This window comes from Torulaspora globosa, chromosome 8, assembly GCF_014133895.1.
Source record: "Torulaspora globosa chromosome 8, complete sequence".
Classification (NCBI taxonomy): Eukaryota; Fungi; Ascomycota; class Saccharomycetes; order Saccharomycetales; family Saccharomycetaceae; genus Torulaspora; species Torulaspora globosa.
The window spans coordinates 60,918-82,657 of NC_050734.1; the positions used below are offsets into that span (position 1 = coordinate 60,918).

Sequence of the window (21,740 nt, forward strand, 5' to 3'; positions counted from 1 at the left end):
GTGGTTCCCGTCTGGTAAGCGGCAAGGAGGCAAGATGTCGAAGTATGCTTGGTACACTAGGGTGACTGACGCGGTCCATCGGTTGACCGTGCTGACGATCGTCGGTGGTTCAATGTACATGGCCGGCGGACTGGTTTATACGTTGTACAAGAACGGTAGCAAATATGAAAAGCAAGTGACCCAACAGAAGGATGAGTCGAGCGAATTGAGCCAGCTAGAGGGTGCAGCTTCTTCTGCCGAGTAAGTTATTCGCTTTTCCGTTATTCGCCTGTAAATATTATAAATATCACGCCCTTTCTAGTTAATCAGAGTTTTCTTATCTTGTTTGGCGGAGCCTCCTCCATACGCTCAGGCTTCGGTTTGAGCTTCCTTCTCAGTTTGCCGTTGTGGTGTCTCATCTCTTGCTGCAGCCTGGTCATCCTGTCTTTCAGCGATTTGATAACCTTGGCAGAGGAGGAATTGATCGCGATGACGTCTGTCTCCTGGTAGGACGCTCCGCACTGCGGGCAGCGACCATCTGATAGCACCTGGCGCGGCAGCACGTCGCCGCAGGGCACCAGGTACACGAGTTTGGCGGAGGCTTCGCCAAGTGCGACATCGCCGTATTCGCACTTGAGCGTATTGGCATGCTCTTTCACGCCATGCAGTTCAACGACGTCGTCCAGTCTCCTGATGTGAGAAAACTTAGCGATCTGGGCTTTGGTGTAGTCCTCTCTTCCTGGCGTGAGCAGCCACTCGAGTATGGCCTCTTTGTTGAACAGATGGCCCTTGTAATCGCTCATAATCGGCAGCTGCAGCTTTTTATTCGACAACCGGCAATATTTCCACTCCGATGCACCCTTGAACTCCGCCAGATCGTCGTCTCTGGCGCTGTGACCGCTATCAGCCAGCTCCAGCTGCAACTTGGTCACCTTGCTAATTGTTCCACCATCGTTCTGTCTCAGAAAGCCAACCAGTTAGTCAAACCACTCCAGCAAAGCCTCAGTTAGACACAGCCAGCAACATACTCCCATGAGAACTCCCAAGATTCCTTTGCGCTCGGTGCGAGTGTGGTCTCTTGTGTTTTCCATAGCTCAAAAGTGATGAGATGAGATCCACTTTGTTCAAGTACTATTAACTATACTACAGACCAAACAAGATGTCAAACAGATACGATAGCAGGGAGAGCTGGTAAGTAACCGGACGAGGATCATCTACACGCAGAGCTCATCATACTAACCTTTTTCCCAGCAATTTTTACTACAAAATTGGTGCTTGTAGACATGGTGACAAATGCTCCAAGAGGCATGTTCGGCCTTCCAGGTCTCACACGATAGTGATGTACAATATGCTGTACTTCCCTGCCGGCGGACTCGACAACTCACGGTTCGACGAGCTTTACGAGGACGTGTACATCGAGGCATGTCGGTTCGGTCCCGTACGGTCCATGGTCATCTGCGAGAACGGCAACGACCATCTCAAGGGGAACGTCTACATCCATTTCGAGAGCGAGGAAGATGCCCTGAGGGCAAGGGACAGTTTCAACACGCGCTGGTTTGACGAACGGCCCATCTACTGCGACCTGACCCACATTTCCGACTTCAGAGACGCCATTTGTCGGAAGCACGACACAAGAGCGTGCGAAAGAGGCGACGAGTGCAACTTCATGCACGTCAGGAGGCCTTCCACTAAGCTGAGAATCGACCTGGAGAAGTCCCAGGCCAAGAAATGGCACACCAGAACGCCTTGAAGAGCCTTCGTCAACCAGCGATGAGCTTTAACGCTGTCGTAAACAGTGACATGGGCTCTTAACGCTATACTAAGGTGGCAAAAGTATTGACGACTACTACTAACAGCACAGCAGGACCAGGAATTGAGAAAGCTGAGATTGATCCGGGATGGCTGATAGGTACTCTTTCTCGTTGACTACGTTTTCCCCTAACGGAAAATTGGGGCAGATAGACTATGCGTTTACGGCGGTGAAGCAAGGTGTGACATCGATCGGTATCAAGGCGACTAATGGTGTGGTGATAGCGTCGGAGAAGAAGTCGTCTTCGCCTTTGGCACTTACTGAAACACTGTCGAAGGTTTCGGCTATAACGCCGGACATCGGAGCTGTTTATTCTGGGATGGGACCTGATTTTAGAGTGTTAATCGACAAATCGAGAAAAGTAGCACATACCAATTACAAGAGAATCTACGGGGAGTATCCTCCTACAAAGCTGCTTGTGTCGGAAGTGGCCAAGATCATGCAGGAGGCAACGCAATCGGGAGGTGTGAGACCGTTTGGAGTTTCGCTACTTGTAGCAGGTTATGACGAGCATAGCGGGTTTGGCTTGTACCAGGTGGATCCGTCAGGCTCGTACTTTCCTTGGAAAGCCACTGCGATAGGGAGGGGTTCAACGGCGGCCAAGACTTTTCTGGAGAAAAGATGGAATGAGGAGCTGGAACTCGAAGACGCGATTCACATCGTTCTCTTGACGCTAAAGGAGTCCGTGGAGGGCGAATTCAATGGCGAGTCCATTGAGATTGCAGTAGTCGGTGAGGAGAATAAAGATATGCTTGGTTACACAGGCGTTCCCACAGATAAAGGACCAAGATTCAGACGACTAACTGCACAAGAGATTGACGATAGGTTAGATGCATTATAGCTTTTTCTTCAATACTTCAATGATAACAAAGAAAAACAAATCTGTCAAAAAATGACCTGCCGCATAGGGCTATTTAGTATACAATTTTTTTTCTTGGTCTATTTGAAGGGTGCTTTCAATGGCGATATGACGTGCGAAGGCTTCGTCAGGATTCTTGGCTTGATCATTTTTTGATGCGAGGCTCTTGATGTCCATTCCTGCCCGATAGGCATCCGCAAGGACCTCTCATACTGTTCTCTGTTTTCATACGGGAACGGAACAGCGGATGATTGATACTTGAGGTTTTTCTTGTTAGCCCTTTCATTTATTATAACGTTCTTCAGATTCTTATCCTTCCTCTTGTCCTTAGAAGCTACACCTTTAATCTTCTGGACAAACTTCCTTTTCTTCGCAGGGTTAGCTCCGGCACCTGCCCACTCACCCCAGCCCGGTAAAGTCACATCTTGCTCCTTGTCATCTTCGTCAATCGCCGTCCTCTTCTTCTCTTCCTCGAAATTATCGACAACTTCATCACCAGCAAATGCTTCCGCGATCGATTCTTGTTGCTTGAACATAAAGTTATTGCTGTCGTCATCTGGATCCCCATAAGGATCGACCAGTTGCAAACGATTTGTATCATTCAGATCGAGCAGTAGATCATCGTCTCTTTGAGCTTTCTTTGCTGATTTTTCTTGCTGTCTGTCGGAGGCTTTCTCAATCTTTTTTGCACTCTTTACCAGTTTCGAACTATCCTTCCCCACAATAGAGACCTTTGCTGAGCGAACGACATTGTTATCGTTTTCATCATCACTTGTGCCCAGCCAAGGATTAGGTTCATCTGATGTTGCTTGCTTCTCAGTCGGCTGTTCGCGCGGTAGCTCTACCGCCCGTTCTTCAGTAACTTCTGCTTCTATCTTAGTAGTGGTCTGCTTATCCTCCCCTGGATCAGATTTCGCTGCATTTATTCCTGGCGTGTATACCCTTCTACCTTTGTTGATGTGTATATTGAAACCGTCGTCGAAAAGAAGTTCGTCCTTTGGATCTTGCTCTTCATCGTCCGCAGCCTCCATTGCTCTCAGATCTGCAACCAGCTCTTTGTTGGCCTCACGCTCTCTTGCCTCAGCGTTCTTCATAAATGCCATGTTCATGACACCAGTCTTGCCAACAGTTTCCCTTAATTGAACGTCCTCAGAGCTTTTCTGTTCTTCATCCTCGACATCGGTCAATTTTGCATCTTCCTCGCTTTCGGAACCTCGATCCAGTATTTTCTGCTTTAGACGCTCGCCTTGTTTCAACATCTCTTCAATCTCCTCTCTTGTTTCCTGATCATTTGCCATTCCATGCTTGAACATGTCCTTGCTCCATTTCGAATTCGCTCTATGCTTCAAAGTCATTCTTTCCTTAGCTCTGGCAGCTTCCTGGTCATCATCGCTTTCATCCGATAGGCCTGCCATTTCCCTATTTCTCAGCATTTCCTTCTTCTTTATGCGACGATAAGTTTTGGACTTTATTTTCTTCAGTCTCTTGGCCTTTCTCTCTTCCCTGAACATTAGTTCCCTCATCAATCTCAATTCAGCAGTTCTCTTCTTCATTTCTTCGGGAGACATCTTTGCAGTGGCAAGATCTTCAAAAGTTGTATTCTTTTGATCCTCTACCAAATTGCTGTCCTCCAAAACTTTGTCAACTTTCTGCTGCAGTTCACTTCGAGGCTGCTCTGTAGATCTTGTGAAAGCGGAAGCATGATTCTGTTCGCCCGGAGCATTCATAGGAAATGACAGGTGCTCGGCGCGTCTATTTTGTTGAACCACATCCTGCCATTTGTCTACTTCTTGCTTGGAGATTTCATAAGCGGCCTTGCGATTGTGTCTCTCTTGGATTCGCTGCGGCAAAGGAACCGCGACTGCGGCAGAGTCCTTTTGAATTAACCTGGCACTCGCAGCCGCCTCTTTATCTTCAACCACATCCATCATATCTGTCAAGTTCAGCTTTTTCATACTTCTGTTCGAAGGAAGACTATATTCGCTATCTTTACCGCTGCCAAAGTTGTCCAGCTTCCTGTTTCGCTTTGAGTCAGTCTGTTTGAGAAGATCATTGGTAATTGTAGCCAGTTCAACGTCCTCGTCATCCTCCGAGATTTCGTCGAAAGGATCTTCTTCCTCTTCCTCGTCTTCATCATCGCTTGAAGACTCCTCAGAATCCTCTTCGCTGGACTCCTCTCCGCTACTTTTCAACTGTAGCTTTTCATCCGCATCTTCAGCTTCAGAAGAATCCCTTTCTTCCTGTTTATCATCCATATCCCACACTTGCGACAACGGCACAAGCTCTTCTTCATCTATTGAGGTGTAGCCGGCTTCATCTTCCGACAAAGATTCCTTATTATTCTTCCTTCGGTCACGAATAGCCTGGGACATCTTAGAATCCAACACATCATAGTCATCGTCTGATCCCAGGGCCGCGTCTGAGTCCAACTCTTCATCCTCAAATGACTCTTCGCCACTGTCTTCCCCGTTTGTTCCTTGCACTTTCTTCAACAGATTCACAACATGGCCGTTGTCATCACCACTGCCATATCCGTCATCACTTCCAGAAGCATTTCCTCCCATCTCTTTCTCAGCAATTTCGAGAGCATTTTGGGCTCTTTTTGCAAGCTTAGACCTAGATTTAGACTTCCGCTTTGCCATTCTAGTTTTCAGCCGTCCTGAGGGTTCGAAAGAGGGTCCAGCACCTTCGTTTACAGCTTTTGAAGTATCTCTTTCAATAGCTCATCGCTTGCTGAAATTTTTTTATGTATACCATCACTGGAAAATCACCATCTCTAGAAGAAACTACTGGCAAAACGCTAAACAATCTATCTATTTGGCAGCTCCGGCAGTCTTTTGCTGCCTGGCCATCTCTTCGTGGCGGCTCAGACTTACCTGTCTAATCTTGTCTTCGATAGCCAGCGAGTACTGGCTCTTTTCTTTGATGATGTTCTGTATCTGCACCGCTTCCTTGTTAAGCTTCGCTACCTTCTTCTCGTAGAAGGCAATTGCCTCGTCAGCGTTCTTGTCAACATAATAGCCGGTTCCTACGTCTACCATGAATTTGTTGTTATCGACAACTCGGCCCGGTAGATACAAAGAAGCTGATGCTGGCACCAATAGCTTCTGATCTTTGTTTTCTGGCGACGATATGGCTTTGATGTCCTCTATACATTCAGCAAATTTGCTTCTTGCCATGTTGAGGGCTTGCAATGACTGGGTGAAATGCTGCAACTCTTGATCGAACTGCTGTTTCACAGCTGACAATTGCTCAGGCCCTAGTTTGCTCAGATCGACTAAGGGAACGTTAGTAAGGTATCGAAGGGCGGCAGGCTTTTCAATGCATTACGTACTTCTTTGTGTAGACATGACTGGACGATTCTGGAGGTCCAAGAGCACTTCAGTGTTCGGAACTGTGTTTCCTTGTTGCAAGCAGAATAGTAAGCTGCGCTTTGATAGTAAGATCGATTAAGCACTTGACTGTCAAGCGTCCGATGAACAGCAGACGGTGCAAAGAGAAGCCCTACTATAATGAATAACACTGATCCTACATCGTTCCAGAGCATACTGGCTGGCGTCAAGAGACTGCGGGAGAAGGAAGGCGGGAAGGAAGACAATGCTGAATCGAATCGCAAAGACCAAAGATCTGGCTCAGCAACAGAGAGTGCCACGGTAGTGGAAAAGCCCGGGAGGGTGATCAATGCCTTCAATCAACAGGGCAGAATTAGGCCCTCCGCTGGCACAGCAGAAGGCGGTCCAAAAAGTCAAGCGGGAGTGAATGCTGGGAAGACCATTTTGGTGAATACAACACAAAAGGAGAACCCGTTGCTGAATCACCTGAAGAACACGAATTGGAGATACGTTTCATCTGCAAAGGGGACAAAGGTATATTATGATTACTTAATCAAGAAGCGATCTGTGCTGTTTCTCACTCTGACATATCACAAACTATATGCCGATTATATTGGCCGTCGAATACTGCCGTTGCAAAATAACGGAGACAATATTCTCATATTTGTAGTAGATGACACCAATTCGGAAGACATATTGAAAGATATCACGAAGATGTGTATGTTCAAGGGTTTCACGCTTCTTCTGGCGTTTAATTTTGAACAAGCGGCGAGATACATCGAATATTTGAACAGCTAGCAGCGCTGATCACTTAAGCCGGTCAGTTCCGTGTTTGTTGCCGTCTTTGGTCATTTTGGCGCTCTTGGTCCCGAACTGGATAGCCCTCTTGGGCTCGTCGCAAATTCCGTCGAGGGCTAATTTATCCGATGCAAGCTTTCTCAGTGCTAGTTTGTTGATCTTATAGCTGATAGGAAGCTCTTGCGTCGAGAACTGGATCACGTCGTGGTCCAAGAACGGATACCGAACTTCGACTCCGTTTATGGCAATCACCTTATCATCCCGATTCAGATTCCTGTCGTGAATGTTGTTTATCTGTCTGGAAAGTTCCTGCTGTAACTCAGCCAGTGATTTGTTAGCTAGCTTGTGGTACCCGCCGTACAGTTCGTCTGCGCCGAGACCGCTGAACAGAACAATTGCTTGTCGCTGGTAGGCCACTGTCTCCCCTGCAGAGCTTCGCAGTTTGCCGGCACCTCGTGAGGCGAAGTAGAAGGCTATTGCAATCGAAAGATCCATTTCAGTATCCTTGGGGTACATCAAATCAATCACGGTGTCTCTCTGTTGCAGATATTCCTCATACGGAACGTCAACTTCGATGAGCCTTATATCGATGTCAGGGTACTGTCTCTTCAAGAATCTAGCGCTGCTTGAAGCCAGCTTTCGGTCCGGTGTATCTGCTGGCATAATTCCTGTCCTTGGGTTCTCGAATCCTACATTTATCAACTCTACTACCTTGCGCGTCATTGAGCACTGCTGAAGTTGTCTGCATACAAGGGCAGCTATCACGGTACAGTCAAGACCTCCAGAAAACAGTATTCCGATTGGAGAGTTCTCGATATGTATAGGATGTATGGAGCGGACGCGTTTGCGCACAGCAAGGTCGAGTACATCATAGAGCTGAGTCACAGCGCAGTCCAGGCCAGTGAGCTCGTGGTCAACTGCAGGTGAGACAGTATACGGCGACGTTAGCTCAAAAGAGTGGTCAAGGCTTTTCGTCGCAGGATCATAAACGTAGATGGCCCCTGCGGCGCAATCGACAAATCCGTCAATTGCGCCAGACACGCTGGATACATACAGTTCACCACTTTCCCGACACAAGCGGTAACCCAGACTTCTTTTGCCCACATTATCGCGGCCAAAGAAGAACTTGTGCTTCTTCAAGTCATATATCGTGTAGGAAAACTCGCCTTGCAAAGATTGAACAATCTGGTAAACGTCAGCCTCAGGTGCTAGCAACTTCGAGACGATAAACTGCGTGTCATTGTTTTGCACTTCTGCGTTGTAGAGCTCCCCATTGAATTGCAAGATGTACCTTCCGTCGATGTCCACACTTTGGGATGTAAAAGGGTCCCTCAGCGAGAGCACCGACGAGAACCAGGCAGTACAATGTTCTCTCAAAGATCTGAATGAGCAGTAATCTGGGCCTCTGGCTTTTATGTAGGGCACTATTTGCTCAAAGATGTCTGACGTCTTCGATTTCTTATCCGTTGTCACAGGGCATTCGCCATACTCAACATATTCATCAACAAGTCCCTGTTTGGTACCCTGGTCGGGAGCATAATGCAACAGAATACCACACATTCAGTGGTCTTCACTAGGTACTTTTCCTATGTTAACTCGGCTCGATGAGATTGACACTTCTCCAAGCTTAATACGTAAGACAACACCGAAGAACTCACCAGTGCTAGCACAATTGAGAATAAGAGTCAAGATCTCAACTCAGCTCCGACGCTAACAAGGATATGAGTCAAGAACAGATAGAGAAGGATAAAGATGTTGGAAATACGGTGGATCCTCCATCACCGGCGGCCGCACTTGGCGAGACAGTAGATGACATACCTCAATCTTCAGTGAAGAAACCAATGCAAACTCTCGAGGAGGATGAAGAAGAGCCATTTTACGATTTCCAAAAGTTTAGCAAGCAACTGCAGGATCCCAGAGCAGAACCTATAGTGAAATACACGAAATCTTTTCTCCGGAACTTTCAAACTCAGCGGGCACTATGGAGTGCTGATGAACAGACCAAGCTGGTTAAAGACTTTAAGATATTCATTTACGATAAATTCCGTGAGTACGAGCCATTCAAGTCTCTAGACGGACTCAGCTTGAGGAATGCCGAGGAAGGTTTGGAGAAGCTGATCATGGGAAAACTATACCATAGGTGTTTCTCTCCCTGTTTGAAAAGCCTGGGAGGTGACCTGGATGAAGGACATGCAAAGGACTTGTCTAACGACAAGAGGCTTCGAGAGAAAATAGCAGAGTTCAAGTTCCTGAAGCCGGAAGATCTGGACATTCCCAGCGCGCTAAGCGGGAGACTATCGAAGTTTGTGCAGCTCTCGGGAGAAGAGCTGAATAAGGTCAATCGGTTCAAGGCGCCACGGGACAAGATGATCTGCATCTTAAACTCCTGTAAAGTGATTTTTGGGATGTTGAGACATCACAGGCTGGCCGACAAGGGTGCCGACAGCTTCATCCCGCTACTGATCTTCACGATACTTCGCGGAGACATCGAGGCTCTTGCGTCGAATGTCAGCTACATCGACAGATTCAGGTTCGACGATTTCATCCGAGGCGAAGCGTCATACTATCTGAACAGCCTCCAGGCAGCGATGAACTACATCATGACGCTCGAGGTGGGGTCCTTGCAGTGTGCTGGAGACGAATCTTTCAAGACGCGATACGATCAGAACCGAGAACTATTGCGTAAAGAGCGAGCCAGGGAAGTCTCAGACAAGCCGGGGCCTCCGCCTACGCCTAAAGCCACCACCGTCCACAGCCCGGCTCCCAGTGAGTATATTCTCAGCCCGCTGGACGAAGTCACCAACGTCGTGGTAACCAAATTCACCGAGTTATTCGGCAACAAACCCGAGTTGGCCAAACCGGAAACCTCTGCGCAGCCCCATCCTACATCAGCTGGCGACAGTCTCGACGTTGATGTGCTGGCGAAGCGAATACAGGAGAGAGAGCAAAGGGAGACCCTCGAAACCCTGCAATCCATGTTCCCCGAGATGGACAAGGAAATCATCGAAGATGTGTGCATTGCCAAGAAATACAGGATAGGCGCCACGGTAGACGTATTGCTCTCTCTGTGATAAATGGCTACGTATTTGCTAGCGATCCAGGAGGCCCACCGCGCCATAAATTTGCTGACATTTTACTCATTATCGATTTACTGACGCTCGCTTTTTCATTTTGGACAGGCTGTCGTTATGATTTTTTTTACTCGATGACAAAGAAAAGTGAAGAATCTACAAGAAGAAAAAGTCTTTGATATCTGGCTGGTATATAAAGCTGAGAGTTGATTCAGGTGTCATCTGGTTGACTGTGGTTGGTAGCATAAGGGCAGTTGAATAGGTGGAGTGAGTTTGCGTGTGGTTGGCTGCTTTTTTGTTGAGAAAATGAAGTTAAGATCCATTATAGTTGCATTGTCTACTCTGTCAGTGTGCCTAGGACAAGGTGAAAATTCGACAGGAAACAGATCTGAGGTCGATGCCAAGTCAGTATTCCAACCACCAGTGGTTAACAATGGAAGCTTCTTCTGTACGATCGATAAGGACGAATTGGTGAGTCCCACTTGCGATGTGACTTTCAAAGAGATAAACGAAATTAATGGGAAGATACGGAAGGATCTGGTTTCACTGGTGGGGACTGATTTCTTCAAGTATTTCAAGCTAGATCTTTACAAGCAATGTGCATTTTGGGACGATAATAACGGATTTTGTGTCAATAGGGCATGTGCCGTGGATGTGGTGGAAGACTGGGATAATTTGCCCGAATACTGGCAGCCAGAGGTCCTCGGTGGGCTAGATAAGGTGAACGGGACGAGTGGCAGCGACGACGAGTGTAAATTTTTGCAGGACCTGTGCGGCGGTGCGGACGGAAGCGCCAAGCAAACAGAGCCAGATATCGATTATTGTGATATTGGAGACTTTATCAACTCTCAGGCGGTTCTGGTAGATCTTTCCGCGAACCCAGAGAGATTCACTGGCTACGGTGGTCAGGAATCGGCGCTGATCTGGTCCAGTATCTACCGTGAAAACTGTTTTTCGCCTGGTGAGATGGGCCAGTCTTTGGCGAAGAGCGTGTTCTACAGGTTGGTGTCGGGTCTCCATGCATCAATCGCCACCCACCTTTCAAATGATCATTTGAATACGGAGACGGGAAAATGGGAACCAGATTTGGAGCTGTTTATGGCCAGGGTGGGAAACTTCCCCGAACGTGTTGCTAACGTCTACTTCAACTACGCTGTTGTATCGAAGGCGCTGTGGAAAATCAAGCCCTATTTGAGTCACCTAAGTTTTTGTAACTCATACAACCAGGATGTGAAATCCATGATAATGAATATTCTCTCTCGGCTGGATAGCAATGTCTTCAATGAGGACTTGATCTTTGAGGATGAACTCAGTTCCAAGGTTAAGGATGATTTCAGAGCAAGATTCAAGAATGTGACCAAGATTATGGATTGTGTCCACTGTGACAGATGTAGACTATGGGGCAAAGTACAAACTACGGGCTATGCCACCAGTTTGAAGATATTGTTCGAGTTAGATGACGGTGACGAAGAGTCAAAGCAACAGGTTGTCGATAAATTGACGAAGTACGAGTTGATCGCATTGTTTAATACCTTTGACCGTTTGTCAAAGTCTATTGAATCGATCAATAATTTTGAGAGACTTTACGAGATACAAGCGGCCGGAGGGAAGCTAGCTTCGTTCTTCCAGAACAATAACTTCTTCAAGCTTCTAAAGAAGGCTCGTAATAGTATCAAAGACTCCGTTCAGGCCATCAACAGCAGCATAAATTCCAGCTCATCCGAAGATGAGAGGCCGGTTTTTGCCGATTTAAGAATGCCTGAGAAGTCTGCGGCTAAAAATACTGAGCAAATCGAGAATAAGTGGAAGAAGGCTTGGCATACAGAAACCCATAATGTACTAGAGGCCCTAAAGTTCATTTACCGCAGCTACCTCGACCTACCAAGAAACTTATGGCATCTGCTACTATCCACTTCTAATAGACTGTGGAACAAGTTTCTGGGCATACAGTACCTAAGCGAAGAGGACGACAGCGTTATGTACAAGCTGGACATAATATAGAGATATCTTACATGGATTATAGATAGAGTATAAGCATGACAGTCACTGTTGTTTAGATCTCTTGGATTGTTTTCCCTTGTGTGCCTTAGACTTGGTTCGCCTACCGCTTGGTGCGGCCGTGGCCTCTGCTGTCTCAGCATCTTCGTCAGCCTCGGCATCTGCGTCTTGCTCATCATCTTCTTCTTCGCCAGCCCTGAATCTCTTCAAAGCCTGATTATCCGTACCATTGAATTGCCTTTTGGCCTCTGTGATAAGCTTATTCGTTGCGATAAGTTCTTCAGCTCTACCCAATTTGACTGGATCATGCCGTATAGCAAACTTGAAGTCTTCCAGTTTTAGCTTGCTCCTTCTGGAGCCCTGAGCTACTCTAAATGCATTCGAGCATACGTCAACCAGGTAGCCAGACACCAGTTCATCCAAGCATTGTACAGTTTCCGGCAGTGGTTGTGCGACATCACCATAAGCATACAACAGCGAGCTGACATCCTTAGAAAAAAGACTGGTTCTCTTAAGCTTCTTGGACATTTTATAGCAGTACCCGGAGCGCTTGCCGTCGATATGGATTGGCCTTGCACCGTTGTCTTTTCACCTTGCAACGTCAAGCGACGGACTAGCTAAATTTGAAGGCCATCTCTTGAACTTCTATGAAATGGCTCTTAGAAGACACATTCGAAAAGAATCTCCATAAGGCACCGAGGAGGATACCTGTGGCGTTCAGAGGAACTGTTCAGAGCTTTATGAGATTAAAATCAAGCTCTCTGAGAGATTTCATGATATAAGACTCGACAACCATGAGCGATGAGGAACCTGACAGGCTGGCTGGGCGAGCTTCACGAGGCCAGGTGAAGGGGAAAAGGGCCAAGACGTTCACTGGATGCTGGACATGTCGATCAAGAAAGGTCAAGTGCGATCTTCGACGACCTGCCTGCGAGAGATGCGAGAAATCAGGTCTGGAGTGCGGCGGATACGACATAAAGCTGCGATGGACGAAATGCATAAACTTTGACATGTACGGCATTCAGGTGCCAACTGCGCCGGCGTACAGTACTAATGAGGAGCAACAATATCGACGGCGAAACATCGACTTCGTGAGATATGGAGAAGAATATAAATACTATGAAGACATGGACGAAGAGCTCTCAGCTTTGCATAAGCCACCACCTGAGAAAATAGAAAATGGGAAGACTTGGCTTATCAAGAAGTTTGGAGTCTTCAGAGGTACAGAACCAGCTGTTGAGCTGCGAGACAGCTTGCCGAAGGGAGCAGCAAATCATCTGGAGAGCTCAAAGTCCGAGAGCACCACAGTATTGGACACGGCTATCGAACAGACGGGGGCTTTCGATTTTCTGGAGAATGATCCATTTCTTTTGAGATTCTCAACTGGTCACGAATGGATATCGAAAGAACTGGAAGATGACGTTCTTTCGTCCGCGACAGCCTTTCGAGGATTTCCCATGACCACTTTGCCGCTATCCTCTACATCTACCACCACAACGACACCTATGGATTATGGTTTTTGTAAAAATGGCGGCATCGAAGGTCAATTTAATGCTGCAAATGTCAGTGATTCCGACAGAGTCGAAAATTCAGCACAAACCGTTCGTTCCTTAGATATCGATAAAGATACAGAAGCTTCTGCTCTCTCTTATGACCAGCACACAGAGAGTCAGACTCATGGGCTGAGCGGGGAAGAAGAAATCATGATTGATTGCTCGGCTTTCGGAGCAACGATGCCCTCAGTTGCCATGGAGACGATTGATAACCCTTGGCCAGGTCCAAATATCTTTGGCAAGGCGGCGTCTAATAAGCATTTTGTTGGCCCTCCGGCCACAAGTTTGGTGGTTCATGGTCTGACGAGATTTTTACTCGATTACTACTTCCGGAACGTTGCAGATATAATGCCTGTGGTTGCAATACCAACTAACCCATGGAAAACTTTGTTTTTTCCAAGAGCCTTGCAAGCACTTGGTGAAATCGCTGGTCTGGGGACTACTTCGAATTCGAGAAACTCCTTGCTCAATTCCCTTTTAGCTGTTTCGTGCTTCAACTTGAGCAGCAAGTTTGCCAGGGATTCAGAATGCTCTCAGTATTTTATCAAGCTTGGAATAGAGTTTAGAAGCCAAGCATCATGCTTCCTCAGACTATGTCTGGCAGAAACAGCTGAAAACGAACGCTATAAGGACGTTTTGACAGCTTTACTTTCAATTAATTCTGTAGATGTTGTCTGGGGTACAATGAGAGACTGTCAGCATCATCTAACCATGTGTGAAGACTTCGTTAAGGCGAGAATGAGAATGAGGCCTAAGCTCTCGCACAAAGCAAAAGTTTTACACAAAATCTTCTCATTTTTGAAACTTATTCAGGATAGTACAAGTCTGGATAAGGTAGGAGAAGAAGAGATCACTCTAAAATCTGTCCAGAATATTGAGAATTTCGATGAAAGGGCGGCCAATAATAAGCCCGGATCATTAAGCAAGTATTCGGAGCAGGATGAGGAAACTGAACCTATCAAAAGAATTCGATACAAGGAATTGCTGGATGAAATGGACGGGAAGATAAAGATTCAATCTGTTGAAGAATGCGAGAAAACAAAGATTGATAGGCTACAAGATGACAACACGCCGCTATTCATGGACGTAGTTTCGGAATCGTACTATTCGGTAGATCCAAAACAATCAGATTACAGTATATTGGGTACTGACGACTTGTATGCTCTGCCTAAATCACTGATACTGCTATTCTCAGATTGCGTACATTTGGCAAAGCATAAAGAATATTACAAAATCAGGCACATTGCTCTCCCACAGCAATTTATTCGTTTACTTCAAAAGCTCGAAAGCCGATTGATGACCTGGCGACCAGAATGGAAATTCTTAAAAGCAGACTCTGAAGAGTTCATTAACGACACCGTTAAGGGCGTTTATCATCACACAATGAGCTTTTATAATGGCCTATTGATTTATTTCTTCACGATGATTAGAGAGCTAAATGAGTCCGACTTACAGACATACGTGGAAGAGGTTCTGCTTCATCTCAAAGCTTTAGGAGAATTAGTAACATTTAAAGGTATTAGAATAGTGCCCTTGATGTGGCAGGGGTTCATAGCCGGCTGCGGAAGCACCGACTTGAGGACTCAGAAGGAGTTCAAAAGCTGGGCTGCAGGTCTTGCTCAAAATGGGATTGGGTCATACTGGGGCGCTCGACAGGTGATGTTTGAAGTCTGGAGACGTCGAAAGAACAAAGAGGGTGGGGACGATTGGTACACTGTATATAAAGATTGGGAAGTGAATCTCATGCTATCCTAATTGATCTTTTTTGAGTGTTCCATTTTCTTCATCTCAGAGGACTGATGATTAAGCCATTTTAGTGCCGCAGAAATAATGAGTAGTACCAAGTGTGGGCCTTCAATTTCACAGCTGTCATCTAATTTCAATTAATTTGATCTAACACATCATAATGCACCGTAATGCAGCATATGTACGATTACAGTTAGACTAGCGAAGGCAGGTTGAAGCCCTCTGGCTTGACAATGCCTTGGTAGCTATTTACTTAAAAATGAAACAACCTTGTAAGAAGGTGTGAGAGTCATTTAGTTGTTGGCGACCGAAAAAGACAAAGGATTTGCCAGAAATTCTTTGAGTTCTTCGCTGTGTAATCCACGATAAGCAGCTATTTGCTCAGCTTGCTTCTTACTTGAAGCGGTTCCGGTCCCAAGAACGACCGTGAAGCCCTCAATCATACATGAAGAGAAAAAAGTCTGCAAGCCTATTGCTTCTGTCTTATAGTATGGTTTACATCCTCTTGGACCTAAAAAGGCATAGAGCCTTTGTTTCCAAGAAGAGTCTATTTGGAATGATTCAACGCCTGGAGCTTGTTGAAGAGTCTGATCATCTGTAGGTCTTTGCGCAGTGGGGCCGGGATAAGGCGGCTTTGATATAGATCTCAAAGCATCATAGGAAGTGGCGATTGAGGGTTTTGATGCAGATGGTAAAACAGGTATAGATGTCGGTTGAGTTGTTGGCATTGCCTGAGTTGTTGGCATTGCCTGAGTTGTTGGCATTGCCTGAGTTGTTGGCATTGCCTGAGTTGTTGGCATTGCCTGAGTTGTTGGCATTGCCTGAGTTGTTGGCATTGCCTGAGTTGTTGGCATTGCCTGAGTTGTTGGCATTGCTTGAGGTTTTGGCATTGCCTGAGGTTTTGGCAATGCTTGAGGTTTTGGCAGAATGCTGCTTGCAAGAGAATCAATCTTTGCAGGGGCGGCAAAAGGAGCCTGATTCAATGGAAGACGCTGTGCGCCATTAGAAGGTTTCGTTTGCATTTCTCTAGCCTGAGCAGGGCTATCTTGTACAATCTGACCATACTTTGAAACCTCTCCAGCTTTTTCAGCCTGCGCGGCTGATTTATCTACTTTATCACCAGTTGATCGAAGTTGTAGACCAGTATCTTTTATTGCTGCTTTAACGGTCGACAAAACTGTTTCCTTCAATTTCCCAGTGAGCATTTCCACGATCTCATCCATTTGAGCCTGTGATATACCTTCAGGAGCAGGCGCAGGCTGAGGGACCTTAGGAGGTACAGTCGCTTCTGCATTCACTGAAATTGCTTCAGGTACATTTGGTGATACCAGATTTTCATCGCTGGAAGTCACTTCCAGCTCACGTTGTAAAGCTTGCTCATCGATGTCACCAAGAAGAGCGATTGGCTCCCCATTCTTTCTAGCAGGCTCGATCAAGCGGTCCTCGATTTCATACAAGCTATAGGTTTTGAGCTTGGTGGTATCAAGCAAAGCCTTCATTGCAGCCCTTTGTTCGGCCTCCTTGATGCTGGATCCCTCTCCAGTAGCAAGGGAAATATCTCCGAGCCTCACTTCAACCTTAAATGGAGATGACGAGTTCAATCTGTGGTACGCGAGCTGCGCTCCAGCTTTGTTTTGCAACAGAAGCTGCGATAACTCATATTTGGCGTTTTTATTTGTTGGATCAGCAACCATCTGAGAGCCCATTTGCTCAAATATCTCGCCTGATAGCTGTTCAAGCCATTCAGCAATCCCACCAAATTCCGCCGCATATCTGTCAACTACAAGGGCACCAACATAGGCTTCAAAGCAATCCGCATGATACTTTGAAGTCCAGTCTTTGACATGATTAACCATCCTAGGAATATTGGCCTGAAGTCTTTGGTCAAACCCAACTTTCTTGCACCATTTGCTCAGATTTCCGTTGTTCACAATTGCTGAACGCATTTTGGACAAAGCACCCTCATTAGCATACGGGTATCTCTTGTAAAGGATATAGGAGATCAAGGCACCAAGCCAGCTATCGCCTAAGAACTCCAGTCTCTCATTTGTAGCAACAGCCATGTCAATCTTCGTTGCATGAGCATGCATACTAGTCGAGCTTTTGTGCCGGAAAGCCAAGTTCTCCAAAGCGGCATCAGAAACTACTGGATAGTTTACCAATCCATTGAACCATTTCGCATCCTCCTTGAACTTCTTCGACTCGTAAGACTGTAGAGCCCGTGAAGTAGAATCTGTTTCCTTCAAATAAGTGGTTAAAGATACGACGGAGCTCTTTGCAATAACTTGTTCAAGATCATCATCATTGTTTGATAATACCCTGATTTCCTCCGAAGTCAAAGCATTCTCGTCAATCACCTTCAATGCTTCACATACTTCTGTAAGAGAAGTTTGAAGTTTGCAGTACCGTCTTAGCAAAGCTGCTCTTCGAACGTCTTTATCGGATGCCATACTTGTCACTAGGATTGATCTCTTCCAGCCACCGAAAAGTAATCTGAGTGGTCCTTTAAGTACAAGAGCATCAACTTAAGGTAGCAACCTCTGTTCAAGAAGAGAACTACTTGGAGATGCTGCTTAGAACAGCAGCACGTGAGGGATCAGATGAGCTCAAGAATCGTTCAAGAGAAGCCTGGGATGCTCTTTAGCTTATTGACAGTCTCCCTGGCAGGCATTTACTGGGTGCAGCGACGTTTGTGAGCCTCTTGAGCTATGTTAAGCGATTATATCAAAGCCTTGGGCCGTGAAAAAACGACACGTCGATGGCCAACTGTACTAAAATGATCTGGCCTGCCTGTGAGGAGTCCACATTTTTTTAATGCGAGAGTGCTGATGTTTCAACCAATATGGCGCTTGTTCATTAAGTATTCTATCATTAAAACAATTAAAATCCATTAACCAACCTATCTATTCTCCCTTGGATACGACGGTATTATGACCGAGATTGCAACCTCGTCTGTCGAGGTGATGAAGAATGATTTGTCTGCGAGCTAGAAGTGCAGTCAGCTCCACTCTACGCTGACAATCAGCCCAATTATGCGCTTGGATCAGAACGATCATGAAAAACGCTTCAATGATCATTGTAGGCGTGTTGGCTAGCAGTTGCCCTGTAGTAGTCCAATGAAGGGCAGACGCCGCTATGATAAGCCCGATGATAACGACAATTGAGAAAACAACACTCCATTGGCTTGAGCACAAGCGGTTGATCCACGTCGAGATTCTGAAATCGAGTGCTTTCCTCTGACCGTTGGGCGGTTTTCCATTGAATTCTTCAGGGCAGCTGATATCCAGCACATCGAATAGCTCCAGGTCATCCTGAGCGACGATCTCGTAATTGCGCTCCTCATCTGTGACAATCCTGTAATAGACTTCTCTAATAACGAAGCCATCGAGGAAACCAACGAGCCCGGTGTAAGTACCGATAATCAACCACCAGTTGTCATTCCAATTCATCACCTTGCCGACAGACAACCATGCCACTATGGCGCCAATGGCAATGACGACGCCAATACCAGTGCCGACGACATCAGCGTAGAAATCGATGATTTTTTGGCCCTCAGTCCTTTTAGCTGATACAACAGTGGTAGCTGGGTTTCCCGTTTCAAAGTCGCCAGCATCAGTTCTCAACCTTTCCTCGATTTCTCTATCAGCGGCAAAGATCTTGACGATGAACTTTGAGATGAATTTGTCATGTCTTGCCCTAATGTTCTGCAAAAACATGCTACTGACTAACAGAACAACAGCCGTGGCACTATTAATGTACAGCTGCCAAGTACTACTAAACTTCGTCAAACGGGGGTTGCTCCCCGCAGTCTCCCCTGTGTATGGTGGTTGATTGTCTCCGGGCTTTGGAATAACACCGCAGACTATCCAGATTATGATACCGATCCAAAAGGCAATCATGCTGTACAGGGAACCGATAATTACACTAAACCAGTTAGCCAGCCTATCGTACCAGTTCTCGACCGGGAGTTTACCACTGAGATCGATATCAATGGCTGCATCAGTCACAGTCACTTCGTTGTCTTTCAGTCTTTGATCCAGGCATAGTCTTGATTTCCGAGCAAGCATCTTGAAACCGGCAATTCTGGATCTCACAACACCGCAAATCACCTTCTGTTCATGCGCACTGATAAGCTGCTGTCTCATCAACAACGTATCCCAGAAGTAGCATTGAAGCGACTGGCCATCTTGCATAACCACTTGCCAAACGTTGGGGGCCCCGTACACGCAGCCCAGAATGATCCAAACGATCAAAATGGCCCACATAGTAAAGAATACATATTCAGTCCCTGCCATCCAGACCAGATTATCCAAGATCCGATCTGTAAGGTCCTTCTGCAGGCCGGTGAATCCATGGCTGGTCCTGATCCAGCCATTATCAGCGACCGTCACGGTGCTGTATTCCGTACTGCTCTCATCGCTCGTCGAGACTAAAGAAGTTTGTTCTTCGTGCGAAGCCTTACCGGTTGCGCTTTCCAGCGCAAAATTCGGTACAATCACAGGAGCCCGCTGGCGTACATCAGGTCTTGACCCCGGATTACCAAAAAATTTTCCAATACGTCCCATAATCAGCAATCTCTGCCATCATCGAGCTGCTGATTAGTCATAATAACACTAAACCTCACTTTAAATGTAAGAGACGAACCTCAGCTCAATTAAACATGGGTGCAACTTGCGAAGATCAACTCCAATTTTCATTGGAATTCCCAGAGAGTCCTTCGAAATACTCGGCTCCTCTGAAAGCTTCTCTATCGCGGGAACAATGCACCTTGGCCGTAGAGAGATCGAAGCTGGTTGCCAAGAGCGCTGAGCGAGAACACGTCGGCAAATTTTTGACGTTTTCACAGAAAGTCCCGTACCGCTGCACAGATTTTAGCGACGTATAGCGAAAATCTCGGCTAAACGACTGAGCTTGTAAAGCGACGAATGGTAGGTCGAGCAATACCTGCTTGGCTACCGCATTTGGGCTATCAGCTCACAGTATGAGTGGCTGTGGAGGCCTCCGAGGTTCGTCTTGAGCCGTTGAGCAATTCAACGGCCTCTTGAGCCATTTACCGCCTGCTCAGGGCTCTCGAATGGTTCACTTTCTCGTTTCAAACTAAACCGCTCGTTCTGGGTGCACAGTAATATTCTTTGTAAAGCTGTCTGAAGCAGCTTGAACGACCGTACAATACGGGGTTCACTGAATATGCGGTCGAATGGTCTTCTGGTGTATCGCTGATGTGGGAGGAGCCCGCAACACCCTGCGTCAGGCCTTGTTCGTTCTTTGTGGCAAACGGCTGCCAGGAAGGCGTCTAGCTAATGTGGATCTGCGATCGATGGCGCATCAAGCGGCCAGCTCCAATGACGGAGGGACAGATCATGGAGCTGAACGTCCGCTGGAATTGGCATTGAGTGCTTTAGCCTGTAGCCGCTATATAACGCTCCCAGGTCAATTAAGCTGAGATTAATAGTGTCACAAGCCACGAAGGAGACCGCCCCTTGGAGGGCATATAAGAGTCCAGCACATTGTAGCCATCGAGACCAGCAGTGCCGGATGAACCGGGAACCATGACGCTATCGAGAGAGGAGCTAAAGGAGATTGAGAATACGCTGGTTGAACTGGCGACGACGCAGGTTGGCCCATTGATCAAGGGACAGGCAGGCACTAAGTTCGACTCCTACGAGGACAAGGCCAATAATGTAGATCTAGTTACTGTAGTCGACAAGAAGGTCGAAAACATCATCTATGAGGCGCTGAGCAAGAAATACCCCGATTTCGACTTTATTGGCGAGGAGAGCTACGTCGTCGGGGAGACCAAGATCGGCGAAAAGCCTACGTTTATCGTAGACCCCATTGACGGGACTACGAATTTTATCCACGGATACCCTTATAGCTGCACTTCGCTCGGACTCGCTGAAGGCGGCAGAGCTGTGGTCGGCGTTGTGTACAATCCGCATTTGAACCAGTTATTCCACGCTTCTAAGGGCAACGGTGCGTATCTGAACGGCGAGCCCGTCACCGTTGCTCCCAGAGCACTCACGCTACAGAAATCTGTTGTCGCCTTTGAGGGTGGTTCCGAGAGATCCGAAGGACCAGAAGGTAACTTCGATTGCAAGATGGCGACGTTGAAGAACTTGCTCAGCGACAAAGGTGGATACATTCATGGGTTCCGAAGCGTCGGGAGCGCTGCTATGAACCTGTGCTACGTGGCCAATGGGATGCTAGACGCATATTGGGAAGCGGGGCCCTGGGCCTGGGACGTATGTGCCGGATGGTGCATCTTGAATGAGACTGGCGGAGTAATGGTTGATGCTAATCCGAACCGGTGGGACATACCCTTAGATAACAGATCGTACTTCGCGGTTAGAGGCGGCAGCAGCGTCCAAGAACAAAAGTGGTTCATAGAGGCCTTTTGGTCACATGTGGAAGGTACAATGAAGTTTTGACGTTGCGTCAAATGACCAGCGCATTGGAAGTGAGATAGAGGTTGGTTCTAGTAAGCGTTGAAGCTGCTAGGTGGTTCGACCAGCCATTGTTCATAGTTGTACATATCACAGCATTTTACACTTTTTCAGCACTATCCCGCTCGAACTGAAAAATGCTGGATCGACG

At 46.8% G+C, this 21,740-nt stretch overlaps 15 protein-coding genes across 15 annotated transcripts; 8 read left to right on the top strand and 7 right to left on the bottom strand.

Annotated features, from left to right (window-relative positions):
* Positions 1-34: 34 nt before the first annotated feature.
* Positions 35-244, top strand: COX14 (Cox14p; the record flags this gene model as incomplete). The annotated part of the gene is made up of 1 exon (XM_037285441.1): positions 35-244. One exon carries the CDS (start codon positions 35-37, stop codon positions 242-244), a length of 210 nt encoding a protein of 69 aa, XP_037141337.1.
* A 61-nt stretch (positions 245-305) lies between these two features.
* Positions 306-782, bottom strand: HG536_0H00390 (uncharacterized protein; the record flags this gene model as incomplete). The annotated part of the gene is made up of 1 exon (XM_037285442.1): positions 306-782. The coding sequence occupies one exon, from the start codon at positions 780-782 to the stop codon at positions 306-308; it is 477 nt and encodes a 158-aa protein (XP_037141338.1).
* Positions 783-1,138: 356 nt separating this feature from the next.
* On the top strand, positions 1,139-1,729 carry HG536_0H00400 (uncharacterized protein; the record flags this gene model as incomplete). The annotated part of the gene is made up of 2 exons (XM_037285443.1): positions 1,139-1,170; positions 1,231-1,729. The coding sequence occupies 2 exons, from the start codon at positions 1,139-1,141 to the stop codon at positions 1,727-1,729; spliced, it is 531 nt and encodes a 176-aa protein (XP_037141339.1).
* A 148-nt stretch (positions 1,730-1,877) lies between these two features.
* PRE8 (proteasome core particle subunit alpha 2) lies at positions 1,878-2,630 on the top strand (the record flags this gene model as incomplete). Its single annotated transcript, XM_037285444.1, has 1 exon — positions 1,878-2,630. One exon carries the CDS (start codon positions 1,878-1,880, stop codon positions 2,628-2,630), a length of 753 nt encoding a protein of 250 aa, XP_037141340.1.
* Positions 2,631-2,728: 98 nt separating this feature from the next.
* Positions 2,729-5,290, bottom strand: UTP14 (Utp14p; the record flags this gene model as incomplete). The annotated part of the gene is made up of 1 exon (XM_037285445.1): positions 2,729-5,290. One exon carries the CDS (start codon positions 5,288-5,290, stop codon positions 2,729-2,731), a length of 2,562 nt encoding a protein of 853 aa, XP_037141341.1.
* Positions 5,291-5,461: 171 nt separating this feature from the next.
* GIM5 (Gim5p) lies at positions 5,462-5,827 on the bottom strand (the record flags this gene model as incomplete). Its single annotated transcript, XM_037285446.1, has 1 exon — positions 5,462-5,827. The coding sequence occupies one exon, from the start codon at positions 5,825-5,827 to the stop codon at positions 5,462-5,464; it is 366 nt and encodes a 121-aa protein (XP_037141342.1).
* Positions 5,828-6,160: 333 nt separating this feature from the next.
* Positions 6,161-6,778, top strand: RAD10 (DNA repair protein RAD10; the record flags this gene model as incomplete). Its single annotated transcript, XM_037285447.1, has 1 exon — positions 6,161-6,778. One exon carries the CDS (start codon positions 6,161-6,163, stop codon positions 6,776-6,778), a length of 618 nt encoding a protein of 205 aa, XP_037141343.1.
* A 9-nt stretch (positions 6,779-6,787) lies between these two features.
* HG536_0H00450 (putative asparagine synthase) lies at positions 6,788-8,338 on the bottom strand (the record flags this gene model as incomplete). Its single annotated transcript, XM_037285448.1, has 1 exon — positions 6,788-8,338. The coding sequence occupies one exon, from the start codon at positions 8,336-8,338 to the stop codon at positions 6,788-6,790; it is 1,551 nt and encodes a 516-aa protein (XP_037141344.1).
* Positions 8,339-8,499: 161 nt separating this feature from the next.
* On the top strand, positions 8,500-9,849 carry VPS9 (guanine nucleotide exchange factor VPS9; the record flags this gene model as incomplete). The annotated part of the gene is made up of 1 exon (XM_037285449.1): positions 8,500-9,849. One exon carries the CDS (start codon positions 8,500-8,502, stop codon positions 9,847-9,849), a length of 1,350 nt encoding a protein of 449 aa, XP_037141345.1.
* Positions 9,850-10,155: 306 nt separating this feature from the next.
* Positions 10,156-11,850, top strand: ERO1 (ER oxidoreductin; the record flags this gene model as incomplete). The annotated part of the gene is made up of 1 exon (XM_037285450.1): positions 10,156-11,850. One exon carries the CDS (start codon positions 10,156-10,158, stop codon positions 11,848-11,850), a length of 1,695 nt encoding a protein of 564 aa, XP_037141346.1.
* A 42-nt stretch (positions 11,851-11,892) lies between these two features.
* Positions 11,893-12,375, bottom strand: TAF13 (Taf13p; the record flags this gene model as incomplete). Its single annotated transcript, XM_037285451.1, has 1 exon — positions 11,893-12,375. One exon carries the CDS (start codon positions 12,373-12,375, stop codon positions 11,893-11,895), a length of 483 nt encoding a protein of 160 aa, XP_037141347.1.
* A 266-nt stretch (positions 12,376-12,641) lies between these two features.
* ARG81 (Arg81p) lies at positions 12,642-15,155 on the top strand (the record flags this gene model as incomplete). Its single annotated transcript, XM_037285452.1, has 1 exon — positions 12,642-15,155. One exon carries the CDS (start codon positions 12,642-12,644, stop codon positions 15,153-15,155), a length of 2,514 nt encoding a protein of 837 aa, XP_037141348.1.
* A 284-nt stretch (positions 15,156-15,439) lies between these two features.
* Positions 15,440-17,596, bottom strand: HG536_0H00500 (uncharacterized protein; the record flags this gene model as incomplete). The annotated part of the gene is made up of 1 exon (XM_037285453.1): positions 15,440-17,596. The coding sequence occupies one exon, from the start codon at positions 17,594-17,596 to the stop codon at positions 15,440-15,442; it is 2,157 nt and encodes a 718-aa protein (XP_037141349.1).
* Positions 17,597-18,049: 453 nt separating this feature from the next.
* On the bottom strand, positions 18,050-19,711 carry FET4 (Fet4p; the record flags this gene model as incomplete). Its single annotated transcript, XM_037285454.1, has 1 exon — positions 18,050-19,711. One exon carries the CDS (start codon positions 19,709-19,711, stop codon positions 18,050-18,052), a length of 1,662 nt encoding a protein of 553 aa, XP_037141350.1.
* A 984-nt stretch (positions 19,712-20,695) lies between these two features.
* INM2 (inositol monophosphate 1-phosphatase INM2) lies at positions 20,696-21,574 on the top strand (the record flags this gene model as incomplete). The annotated part of the gene is made up of 1 exon (XM_037285455.1): positions 20,696-21,574. The coding sequence occupies one exon, from the start codon at positions 20,696-20,698 to the stop codon at positions 21,572-21,574; it is 879 nt and encodes a 292-aa protein (XP_037141351.1).
* Between the last annotated feature and the right edge of the window lie 166 nt (positions 21,575-21,740).